The following is a 12,457-nucleotide window of genomic DNA, read 5'->3' as shown; positions in this document are numbered from 1 at the left end:
TTTAGGAAAAATTAAAATGCATTTCTTTATTAGGATTCATAATTGTATGGAGAAGCAAAATAGAAAGGAAAACTCAGATCAATAAGATCTATAGTGATTTGTGCATAAAGCAAGTATTTCTCTATCTTAGATATGGAATGGTCATAGTGTGAGCACATTAGAAACCTGAGTAGAACTATTTGGTGTTTGAAAGCTTTGGCATTTGAAAAATGTCCCATAACCTTTTCACTTGGTTATTTCATTCTCACAAGTTAAGTTACTAGCTTTCTAGAGTGGAATAAGTCAAATCCACTGGACAACAGTGCAATCCTACAGATTCAGTCAAGACTGCAGTTACATACAATATTTTTCCATTATTATTATAGATTAACCTAATATCCATATATTATTGTGTATTATATTTTATTATAACACATTACATATTATAATAGTGTATAGGTATTCAAGATATCACTTAGGGACCAAAAAAAGAGGAAAATACAAATTAAACTATGAATGTCAAGAAAAAGAAAGTAATTATCCAAGCATGTTTTCAGCACAGTGTTATTAATATATGTACCAACAATACTAAAAAGAGATTTCTCATCATGTGACTTAGGCAGTATGCCTAGCAGAAAGTTTCTTGGGTTGGAGTAAAAGCACCTGAGCACTTATTCTAGCTATGCTTCTTGTTACCTTAGGGGTCTCAAACATTTCATCTCTCTGGGCTTCACTTTTCTCACATGTACAAAGAGGAATCTCCAAGGTCCAAAGTACTTTTCAACACTGAAATTTTTTGATTTAGATGATATAAAGCCTATTATAGTTAACAGACTGTGTTTTAACCTGGACCAATGTTAGATAAATTAGCCCCTTTAAAAGAATTTTGAATATTTGCTGTCAGCTCAGTCTTGCACTCAAGGTCAATAGAACAGGCAAGAAACTTACTCTCATTAGGAAGGACACCTTAGCAAAAAACAGTTAATTTGCTAATGCATTAGGGTTTACACTGATCTCTGCTTCATTTATTTTATTCTATATGATGTGTTATATATAGCCAGAAACTTTGCCACCTGGGTAAATAAATATTCCCTGGGTTCAAGAATGTGTATTCTCTTACACTTTGGCTGATATTTTTAGTCTCCATAGCTATAAAGAGATAGAACATTCTCCAAGGGACAAAGAATATTTTTTTACTTTATATTCCAAGTTACCATATCATAATGTGTTCATGGGAGTCCTGATTACCTAATTTAGCTTTAAGACTTTCCAAACTTTTCCTTATTACCAGACAGCTCTGTTGCTATGCATTAAGATATTCCACTGAGCTCAGTGATGCCCTTTGTGATATGTTGATCTTGCTTAATAAGGAATAGGTAATAGTTAAAAGTCCTTTCTGCATACTAATTTTCAAGTAAACTCTCATTTTGTGCAAATATGCCCTTACTCCACCAGTGACTTAGAATTGGACCATTCAGAGTTAAACCAAGTTCAACAAAGCTTTTCATCAAACACGCACCTTTTTTGCCTTCTCTCTCTCTCATGGTAATAGCAATATCATGTTATGACTAGTGGGTAAGGTACATGGTTAGAATCAAAGTTTATGACCAGATAAAAATTTACATCATGCTTTGCTGCCTTAGAGCCCTTGATGTTAAGCCAAATACAAGTTGACAAAATTCTGAATATAATTCCTGAATTTCCTTTCATTTGGTGGGCCAGATTCTCCACAGGGATTCCACAAAAAAACTCAGAGCAGAGAGTGTAAAGATACCTTGCAGTCTAATACTGCAAAATTGTCATTATAAAAACAGCTATTTTGCCAACTTAATTGTAATTTGTGAATATAAGAGATCTATCTGGGTGGAGAGGACCGCTTAAAATTATTTTATCCTGGCTCTCCAAGATTATTTTAAAATGTCTTTAAAGTACTTTTGGTTTGATTTTAGGAATCCATTTATCCCCTGGTGAATTTCATAAAGAAGTTGAAAATTATTTATATCAGGGTAATCAAGAGCAAAATGACACTATTCTGCTGGACTGCAGGAACTTTTATGAAAGTAAAATAGTAAGTTCATTTTGGGTTAGATCCTTGTTTAGGTTCAATAAAATGATTTCATCATGCTTTCCATAACACTCAGTGATTGCAAAGAACAAAGAAGCCCATTTATGTTAAACCACATATGAGAATCACTATTTTTCTTGGCACCTGATTTCTAAGAAACTCAATATCCTGACAGTATTTGCATTTTCAAAGAAACTATAAAATCTTGAACTCAGGATTTGTCAAGAAGTAGAAAAAAGCATATGACTTTAAAAAATCTTAACTGCTATTGGAGTGGTTTCTCTTGTAAGCATACTCTTGTAATTTATGACAGATTTGGGATCTCATTAATTTTTCTTTGTGAAAACTCCACAATTCTTCACTCCTTTTAATGTCTTTCAGAAAAAGGGGAATGCTGGGCTCAACCTACCTTCATTATCAGCTCAGTGTCTTTGAAATGAGTTTTTCCTCAGCTGTAGGTGGTAAATCAAAGCCTGCAATTTTAAGAAAGATATTGTCAAATACAGATGCTTCTTTGCCAAGGCTAAGTTTGTTCAAGGAATGAAGCCATGTTGTTCTGATAACTCCCATTTTCCTGCTACCTGTTGTTCACTGCTTTCAAAAGCTATAGTGTAATCACATGACAGTCATTCAATATTTCAGGGGCGTTTCCAGAAATGCCTGGCACCGGACATCAGGAAATTCAGTTATTTTCCCAGTTATGTGGACAAAAATCTAAAACTTTTTAAGGACAAGCGTGTTCTGATGTACTGTACGGGGGGCATTCGTTGTGAAAGGGGTTCTGCCTACCTCAGAGCTAAGGTAAGCTGTGCTCCATGGAACATGCAACTGGTAGGGACAGAAAATACTTCAGAAGCAAAATGTGCAGTCTTCTCTACAGGTTTAATGAGTTCATAAGGGCTTCTGTGAGTTTCCTGTATGAGTTATGGGTTTTTCATATGAGATGAAATCTGGGGTTCCTGAAAATTAGGAGAAATGCTAAGTCTTCAGCAGTGACATCTAAAATAAAAGATGAGAAATTAAAACCCTTTCTCTATCCCAGGAGGAGGAGTATAGTGAAATGGAAGGATGCATGGAATTTCTCTCCTGATACAGAAGTCAATGTACCTGGCCCTAGTTCTGGCACTAATTAAACAGAGTGGCCTTGTTCTGGATTCTTCATTTCTCTAGGCCAATAAAAACAAGTGGCTGTATTAAATACAGTTTGAGGTCCCTTCTAACTAACATTCTATGGCTCCCAACACTTCCTCAATCTGGAAATGAGTGTGCTCATATATATAGTATAGATTGTTCACATAAGGCCCTACCAGAGGAAAATGACTTTCTGTAACATCATAATGTCAAATGTCCCTTTAAACTGACTAGTAAATAGGACAGCTTAAGTTTTGCTAACATAAGAATGCCAAGAAGAAATAATGGGAGAGAAATGTCTATAATAGAAGGAGCAGGGGACTGAGGTTCAGAAGCACTGGATTCTTGTCCTGGCTTTACCACTAACTAGCCAAATGACTGCCACTCTGGACCTTGGCTTCATATTTAAACTAACAAGACTTTTACTGACATTTTCTAATCTCATGTTAACTTTTAAAATACAGGGAGTATGCAAGGAAGTATACCAGCTGAAGGGTGGTATCCACAAATACCTGGAAGAGTTTCCTGATGGTTTTTATAGAGGGAAACTATTTGTTTTTGACGAACGCTATGCTCTCTCTTACAACAATGACATAGTTTCAGGTAGGTCATTCACTTCTCCACAACGTTCCAAGTCTGAGTGTTCTGTACTCTCTTTCTTTCTACTAGTCAGTATGAATAAGGAAAAGACAGACAGAATCAGTGTTGTCTAATGCTCTGGATGGGGAGTTGGGAGACTTGGGCTCTACTGTCTTCTGCTCCTATGTGGGAGAACTTGGACACGTAATTTAGCCTCTACAGGCTTTAGTGTTCTCATCAGTAAAATGAAACAATTATACTAAATATCTCTCAGGTCCTGCAGTTAAGCTCTGCAATAACACGATCCTGGAAACTATCCAAAGCTGGTGGCAACTCTAAAATTCTGCCTTTCAAGAGATGAATTTTTGATGTTAATCTTCACTTAATTCGAAGGACACATTATCAAGCCTGAAAACGAAGCCTTTTGGATAAGTCTGTCCATTTTAATAGAAATGAATTTTTAGCTCAGGAAAACTTCTCATTATCCAAAGGCAGAATTTCTTCCATTTGCCAGTAGCCTCATTTATCAAAAATTCCTAAATCATGATAAATACTGAACTTCAAACCCAGTATTTATTGATAAATTATTATCATATATTAAATATTATTATTTATATAATATATATTAAATATAAAATAAATAAATAATAATATTGTAATAAAATTATGATAAATACTGAACAAACCCAGTTCTCACTGTATGCAGCAACTCCTCATTCTGAGGGAGAAGACAGAAAACAGTGGGCACACTCCCTTCCTTTTAGGATCTTTTTCAAGGGGAATGGCATTCCAAATTGGGTAAAATGAAACGTCCATATTGGGTAAAATGAAAAGTGCAAGGGCTCAGGGATAAGTATGAATAAATAATATGCAAGAAACCATAGCTTTGGCAGCAGTGAAATTCAAACTGGAATGGGAGGTAGAGAAGAGTAGTCACTAAGTAGGCTTTAAAAAATATATGATAATTATGGATTTCACTGAAGAGGAAAAAAAAATCACCGTTAAGTTTCTTAGAAAGTGATATGTTAAAGGCATTCAGTTTAGGAAACTTGGCACAAGAGTCTGTGACTCCTTCAAGTGATACGTAATATAGATATATAGTGCATGGACCCTAAACAAGGGAAGTAAGTTAGAGGGGATGAATCCAAGTCACACCGCAGAGAAAATGTTGGTAGGATGTGGCTGAACATTTGGACAGGGTGGTGAGGAACAGAATGTGCCAAAGATGACCCGTCTGGAGGACTAAGAAAGCATAATTAGATTGATCTTCACAGTGAAATTAAGACAGAACAGCAAAGGCAGGGATCAGTAAACAGAGAGAGACACCCACACCCACACCCCCCCCCCCCCAGAAAAGTAGGAGGTAACAGTGGAGGGATCACCTTAGACTGCACAGCCACTTGTTGCCTATGTTCTCCAGGGAATTGGTTCCAGTTCAAGTATGAACTGGCCTAAATCACCTGTGAGGGCCCTTCTGCCTATATATACATCAATGATCCTATGATTTGATGTGAAATTCTGTGATCCTGGAATGGCCAGAAGAGAAAAGGTGACCACCAAGAAAGTGAGAAAAGTATGGGACAAACCCAAAGGGTATTATATATCCCAAGGTTGGGCTACTCATTAAATCCCAGTGGCTCCCTGTGACCTCCCAGAGCAAATACAAAATACTCAGCCTGGCACTCACCTAGCCCCCTCCTGCCTTTCCATGTACTCTTCGATCCACTGCTACAGCCCTGTTTGCTATTCCATTAACAAGACACTTCATCTCTTGGCTCCAGGCATTTCCCTGATGCATGGAATTTCTCTCCTCTGATCCAACTACTGACTTCCTTGGCTTCCTTTAAGTCTCAACTAAAATCCTGTCTTTTACAGGAAGCCTTTCCCAACCCCTTATTGCATTTTATCCCATGTTTAGCTTGTTTGTACATAATTGTTTCCTTGTTGTCTCCCCCATTAGATTATGAGTTTCTTGAGAGAGGGACTATCTTTTGCCTCTTTTTGTATCCCTGGCACATAGTAGTTACTGTTTATTGACTGATTTAGAAAATCTATAAAGAAGGAAGGACTAATCAAGCCACCAATGCAAAAGGATGATGACAGATTCAGAAGGTTAAGACCCAAATGCAGGTCACTGATTTGGGGAGTGGTTCTTGGTTGTTTCAGGAAAAAAAACCAAGTAGTCATGGCGTGATAAGGCCTAAAATGAAATAATTAAAGATTTAGATAAAAAAAGCGGTAAAAATATGGTAGTAATATATAGCATACCCATCGAAGAAATCTGGTATAAAAGGGAAGTGAGCTAAGGCCTGTGTCTTTTCTGTGGTATCTTTTGGAAAAAAGAATTCAAGAAGCAAAAGGACAAAGCCCAGAAACAGAACATTTCTTTGAAAAGATGAGAGACTTCAGCATTCAGTGGAAACAAACAGTCCATTCGTTAGGTTGTATTTGGTGTAGTTTTGGGGAGAGATAAAAGGGTACTGCTTTGCCTATGTGTGACACCTGCTTTTCTGCCCTTCCCAGAATGTACATATTGTGGAGTCCAGTGGGACCAGTATAAACTATGTTCCACCTCACACTGCCGCCAGCTCATCTTGTCCTGTTCAGAATGCCGAGAGAAGGGGCTTACAGCATGTTGTCTCACTTGCCAGGATAAAGGAGCCAAGCTAACTTCAAGTCCAACTGAGAAGAGTTTTAAAGAAGAGTGTGATTGTACACTGAAAAGGCCCCGTGTACCAACTGAACTTTCACAATAATCAGGACTTACTGGATGGTGTAAATAGGCAAGCCAACAACTCCAGTGCAGTTATGCCGCTGCTTATTTTAAGCACATTGTAAACATTATCCCTGTTGGGTTCACAGTGTCAATTATGAGGACCAAGGCCTAGACCTGCCTCAAAGAGGAGGTCCTGACAGTGACCCTAGAGTAATGACGTACAGTAGGCTGTCCCTGCTCACCAACAAGAGAGCTGTGTCCCACTTGCCATTTCTATCACATCATCTTTGGGCTGCATTTAAGACTGAAGGAGTGATGCTGATATTGTTAGGCTAAGTTCTCATCTGACCATTTGAAGACAGAAAGGGCTTTGATATGTGGGAAATGTTGTGACATCACTTGGCCACTTTGAGATGAATTACATCGGGAGGATGTTTGACAGTCCTACAGTAGAGGAATATGCTCCATAGGACTGAAAGCACACAATATACAGGCTTCTGTTGTTACTCTCTTAAAATTATAGCAAAGTCACTATATAATTGCAATCCTGTGAATTTAATGAACAATAACAAATATTTAAAGAGATCTAAGAAATCTTTAGATACTTAGAGTTGCCATTTTAGATTTCACAAACTAGAGCAGTAAGAATTTCCTATAAGTATGTCTGTATGTAGAGGCAAGGCCCAAGACTTAAAAGTTTTGTTCCCTTCATTTGCAATTTAGGGTCTCAAACTACCACTTTGAGAATGTTCAGTCAGTACGTCAGCTTTGGCTTTTTACATTGGATCCTTGCTAAATTGATAGCTTGGTAGTAAAGAAAAGAGAGAAGATAAGACATATATACTTCTACTGATGTTACTGTCATCACTTCTGTTAGCTTTTTAGAAATAAGAAACCGGGGCAGCTAGGTGGCGCAGTAAACAGAGCACCAGCCCTGTGGAGTCAGGAGGTCCTGAGTTCAAATCCGGCCTCAGACACTTAACACAAAAACTAGCTGTGTGACCTTGGGCAAGTCACTTAACCCAATTACCTTCCCAAAAAATTTTTAAAAATAGAAATAAGAAAGCTTTAGGATTTGGCCTGTAGATTCTAATTCTTCTTGGTCATTTCTTCTTCCAATGTAAGCTCCCAGATATTTCCTCTACTTTGTAGAACCATCTCAAGATAGAAAGTCATGGTGTAACTATTGTAGCATGAGATGGGGGAGAAGGGGGTGGTTCTCTATGCAAAATGTTCCTCAAACTGTAGTGTAGTGTGTAATCTCTACAGCCTGAGGGCAGTTTCTGGGCTGAAGGAGGTTTGCCTATTTTCTACCTGGAAAATAAGACAGGGTTTAAATCTCTGACACTAGTATTATGAGTGTGGTATTTAACTCTTTCTTGGGCTTTGTGTTTCTCCTCAGCAACTCTTAGAATATTCCACCCTTAATGAATATACAGCACTGGGCATATAAGATTTGACTTACATTATTTCGTAGTATTTTCAGGAACATATCTATTATATTATATTAATTTAACTGCTGTTGAAATGCACTTGCCAGATCATTATCACTTAGTAATTTCTGGCTTATTCATTACTGTAAATTTTGGAAAATATATAAGTAACAAAAGGAATAAGTGCCCTATTCTGCTGTAACAGGAAAATTGCCCATGTGACTTAATCTTTTCATACCCAAGCAACACCTTGAGCGATTAATTTCCATCCTGTTAGCTCTACTGCAATAAGCCAAAATCATATAAAACTAAATGACTTGAATTAATAGAAAGTTTAGTATTATCTTAGAATCTCAGACCATGGCATGCACATTGTTGGTACTCACTAAACGAATGGAAAGTAGATAACAGAAGTAATTAACCATTTAGAACCCATTGTTTCCAGCAAGAATACAGTCTCCTTTTCAAGGACTGAGATAAGAAATATGCTTAAGGATATCATTTGGTCAGTTTAATAATGGAATGCCACCCTGCTTGAAGTAGGTAGTGGTGCATGACCTTCACTGAATTAGTCCAGTTCAAAATTTTAAAAATATCCAGCAAGTTATAGGAGTAGAAGCAAGCTGGCATTTCCACCCTTGTTAACCTTTAAAATTAACTAAAAGTATCCAATTTTTTTGCTTTATATATAGAGGTCCTTTTGTGCTTTACACCAGAATTCCACAGATGAAAATGAGTCTAGAGAGTCATAAATCCATAATCACACATGGAAGACTTTATTACTTAGTGAGAAAATTATTTTAATAGCTAGTTGTCATTATCAATATACTTTGCTTTCCATATTTTTATGTTCTTCTTCTGGTCCCTTTGGGGACTTAAAGCAGGCCTTGCAGTAGAATTAGACCTCAGCTATCTACTGCAGAAAGTAGTTGGCCTTTATTTGGCCCCTTGGAGATCCTGAAGACTGGAAGTGGAAGCAACACTGGGGCAGCACCCACCCCTAAACCATAAGAGTAGATGGCCCCTCCAAAACAAGATGAGGTCATAGCTAGAGATGTCACTAAATCTTTAGAGGTGATGGGTCTTCAGACCACGGCAGCAAAGGGGAGTTAGGGATGACATATCACCACTCATCCTGGCTGTTGTTTCTCCATACATCAAGGTTACAGATGTGAGGAAGGTGTTTTAAAGATACAGGCAGGGTCTGACTTATTAGCTTTCCACCTTGGATGTCACAGGCAGGAAAGGTGCTGGACATGGGGGTGTGCTAATCCAGATAAGACTAACAGGCCTAAAGCAGAAGCAGCTATTGGGATAATAGCTAGGCCCCCCAAAAAAACAGAACTCTGCTGGACCAAGTAGATGAATCAAATTTGTGTAAATCAAAATTATTTTAATGCAATTTGGGAACTTCTTATATAAGCAAACTGTAGTGAATCATTTAGTAAAGAGTCATTCTGTAAGGTTAAAATCACCCTCAAGTGTATGTTTTATAGATGTATGATTTTTTTATGCTCTTATGAGACTCTGAAAGTGAGATGTGCCTCTTTATTAATTAAAACAACCATTGTCTCTGATTAGAAGTAGGAAAACCTTATAAATTAGTTCAAGTTCTTAAGGTACTTCTCTGACTTGTAAACAAAGCAATTGTATCTCTCTGGTGGTGTGTACTTTTCGGAGCATTTTCATGTCTTTTGAGCCTCAAAGCCAACCTCAGAAAAGTGGAACATTTAATTTTATCCTCATTTTGTAGGTGAGGAAACTGAAACACACAGAAAGGTGAAATGTTTGCCCAGGGTTACCCAGTAAATTAGTGGCAGTGTTTCGGGGCTTCTGAGCCCTGAGCCAGTATTCTTTCTTTGACCTCCACCCCATCCTGTGGAAGGGACAGCACATGGGTCAAACTGATCTTTTCAACTATTCCATCTACCTAGTAAGTCATAATGGGCACCACATTAACATCTTAGAATGTAAAGAATAGGAAAGGTATAGCTTTCAAATCAACTAGGACCTCATCATTCCATGAAATTTGAAAGCACAAGAGTGATAGCTAACACTCTTGTTACAATTGCTGTCTCAGAAAAATTATATATTATAGTAGAAAGATCACTTGACAGGGGCCTTAGTTTTGCAATTTATTAGCTGCATAATCCTGAGCAACCTATTTCCATTTCCTAAGCCTTGGTCTCCTCTTCTGTAAAATGAGCAGATTGGACTAAATCTCTACAAGTCCCTTCCTGCTTTGTTGTTACTCTGTGAGCTATGAAGATGGTGGGCTTTGCACAATGTTAGTTCTGTGGTAGAATCTTCCATGAACTGTTTGAGCTCAAGAAATTGGTTATCTTTACAGAGTATGTAAACACAACTTGCATTTTAAGGGGGTTTGTTGAGAGTATCAGATTGGCTAAATGTTTTTTTGCTCAAATATTGTTCCAAAAGACAAATACCAAGATTTTCTTCATGGACAGAGTCCTCCACAAGACACGAAACGGTAATAAGACCAACTGATTTAATGTTACATTGTAGCTTACAGTGATTGAGAGTGGTTTCAACAATTCCCTGAAGAATGGTGCTCTTTCTGGGCCATATTTTGAGGCTCAATATACATTCTTCCTGTAATGATAATACTCTGGCTCCATCTATTATGACCTTGTACTGTAGATAAATTAATACAAATATATAAAATATAAAGTATTTTTCTTCAAAAGCCACTGAAACAAAAATAACCCCTCCCTTTTCTCAGAATTCTGTAAGCCATTCTGAACTCTTCAGCTTTTTTTGGCATGCTCTTATCTTAAGAGTTACTAAATCACAAATTATAAGTCTTTCCAAAGTCAATAAAAAAATTCGTTTAGTTGGCACTGTGGCATATTAAAAGGCACAAGGTCTTTTGGGCTTTGTGTTATTTCTATCAGATGGGACTGGGAGGCTTGTTTAAAAACTATTTTTGTTTGATCCCTAGAGATGTACAATGTGACAAAACCAGCAGACATTTAGAAATGCTGTTCCCAGTTATCCCACATCTTGTTACATAGTTCATCCAAGTTCTTTGGGTTTTCTGTTTTTTTATATATTCAGACCTAAAGGATGGTATTATCTTTCAAAATTTTACTTTATACCTGGAATCAGGTCAAGTGGTCATTGTTTAGATAAAGGAGAGGTCAGATGAGTTGTCTATAAGCTTTCCCATTATAATAACAGATATATAAAATATGATGTTTATCCTTAGGTTATCCAGGTTATATATATCATTCCACTTTTTGGTCATCTATCTAACCTTTAGCGTTACTTAATGTAAAGGGTATTTTCAAATAGTACTTTGTCTACAGGTTTTCATCTCTATCATAAAATAGACATTTAATAAGGGGGAAGGGGAGCAATCCTTTCTAACTTAAAATGCTAATTGGTAAATTCATAAAAGTTTTTATTAAAGAAAAAAAGAGGAATTGGGGTTGAGAAAGGGGCAGATTTGGAAATTGAACCTTAAAATCTGGATTTTTAAAATCACTTTCAAACACTCAAAAAACCTCTTTGTTTTATGTTTTTCAATAACTGTGACTGCTATTAAGAATCTGTGGCCTTATTGCTCCTGCCTTTCTATAATTAGAAACTCTCCATGTTTTTGAGCTCTTCAGCTTGTTGAGTGCAATTCTGAAATTAAATTCTTAAAATTAAAAGAATCATCACAATGACTATCAAACTGTTATATTTGCTAAAGATTTGAGATCAAGTTTTAAAATAAAGTATTTTATAATGCTTCTAAAACCAGTGGGATAGTTTGCTGTTTGTTTCATGCATAACACAACCTAAATTACCCCAAACACCACCCAGGAAAAGAATATAAACATTATTGTGGGGTTAAGTTGCTTTGGTACTATTATGTATTATTCCATGAAATCAGCAGGTTTTTTTAAAATAACCATCTTGAACTTCTATGACTAAAGAAAACTTCACATTAACCACATTTTGTAAAATCTTCAACTACAACCACTAGTTAACTTAAAAACATTTAGTGCATAAAGATGCAATACAGAACTGAATCACAAAAATACACTGCAGGTGTTTTGTTTGTTTTCTATTGATTCTCCCATACAGCACAAACTCTTAGCAGATGTCCTATTTAAAGGCATAGTTTCCAGCTCCACAGACTAAACGCCACTTCGGCACTTGGGAATAATGGGCCCAGTCAAGTCTGCCAGCCTCCTCTTCCTCACTGAAAAGGAACAGAAATTAGACAGAGATAAGCTACAGTAGTTAGTGGGCATGCACGTAATTCATACATATATAGGCAACAACTAATCACTTTCACTTTAACCCGCAGTGTGTTTAATTCTGGCAAGCAGAAGGAAAAGGACTTTCTTTTACATTAAGGGCCAAAGGTTTTTTTTCCTTTTTTTTTTTAATGGTACTTAGTGGGCACGCATCTCTCAGATTTTGTAAAGTTGGCTCAGATGGAGCACTTGTGAAATGGAGAACCATTTACAAGTGACTCCTAAATAGACCCCTCTGAACAGCTTGTCTGTAACGTGGCCCGTAGTGTGTGAGCAGCCAGTG

The 12,457-nt window shown here is 37.0% G+C and overlaps 2 protein-coding genes across 6 annotated transcripts in view; one reads left to right on the top strand and one right to left on the bottom strand.

Annotated features, from left to right (window-relative positions):
• Positions 1-11,668, top strand: part of TSTD2 (thiosulfate sulfurtransferase like domain containing 2) — a 38,669-nt gene extending 27,001 nt beyond the window's left edge. For 3 of the 4 annotated variants that reach the window (XM_069095356.1, XM_069095355.1, XM_069095357.1), the window contains 4 exons: positions 1,929-2,047; positions 2,687-2,845; positions 3,640-3,778; positions 6,278-11,668. In XM_069095356.1, the coding sequence (XP_068951457.1) occupies positions 1,929-2,047; positions 2,687-2,845; positions 3,640-3,778; positions 6,278-6,510 (650 nt within the window). In that variant the 3' untranslated portion in view covers positions 6,511-11,668. The remainder of the gene's footprint in view (positions 1-1,928; positions 2,048-2,686; positions 2,846-3,639; positions 3,779-6,277) is intronic. The other variant, XM_069095358.1, reaches the window with a different exon arrangement.
• The window catches only part of TMOD1 (tropomodulin 1), a 138,522-nt gene continuing 136,463 nt past the window's right edge, over positions 10,399-12,457 (bottom strand). For both annotated transcript variants that reach the window (XM_069095361.1, XM_069095359.1), the window contains one exon: positions 10,399-12,116. In XM_069095361.1, the coding sequence (XP_068951462.1) occupies positions 12,114-12,116 (3 nt within the window). In that variant the 3' untranslated portion in view covers positions 10,399-12,113. The remainder of the gene's footprint in view (positions 12,117-12,457) is intronic.

This window comes from Petaurus breviceps, unplaced genomic scaffold (assembly GCF_028583685.1).
Source record: "Petaurus breviceps papuanus isolate PSGF00001 unplaced genomic scaffold, PetGlider_PUasm1.0 226, whole genome shotgun sequence".
NCBI lineage: Eukaryota > Metazoa > Chordata > Mammalia > Diprotodontia > Petauridae > Petaurus > Petaurus breviceps.
The sequence above is the reverse complement of the archived record's forward strand: the minus strand, read 5'-3'. Positions and strand labels throughout refer to the sequence as shown.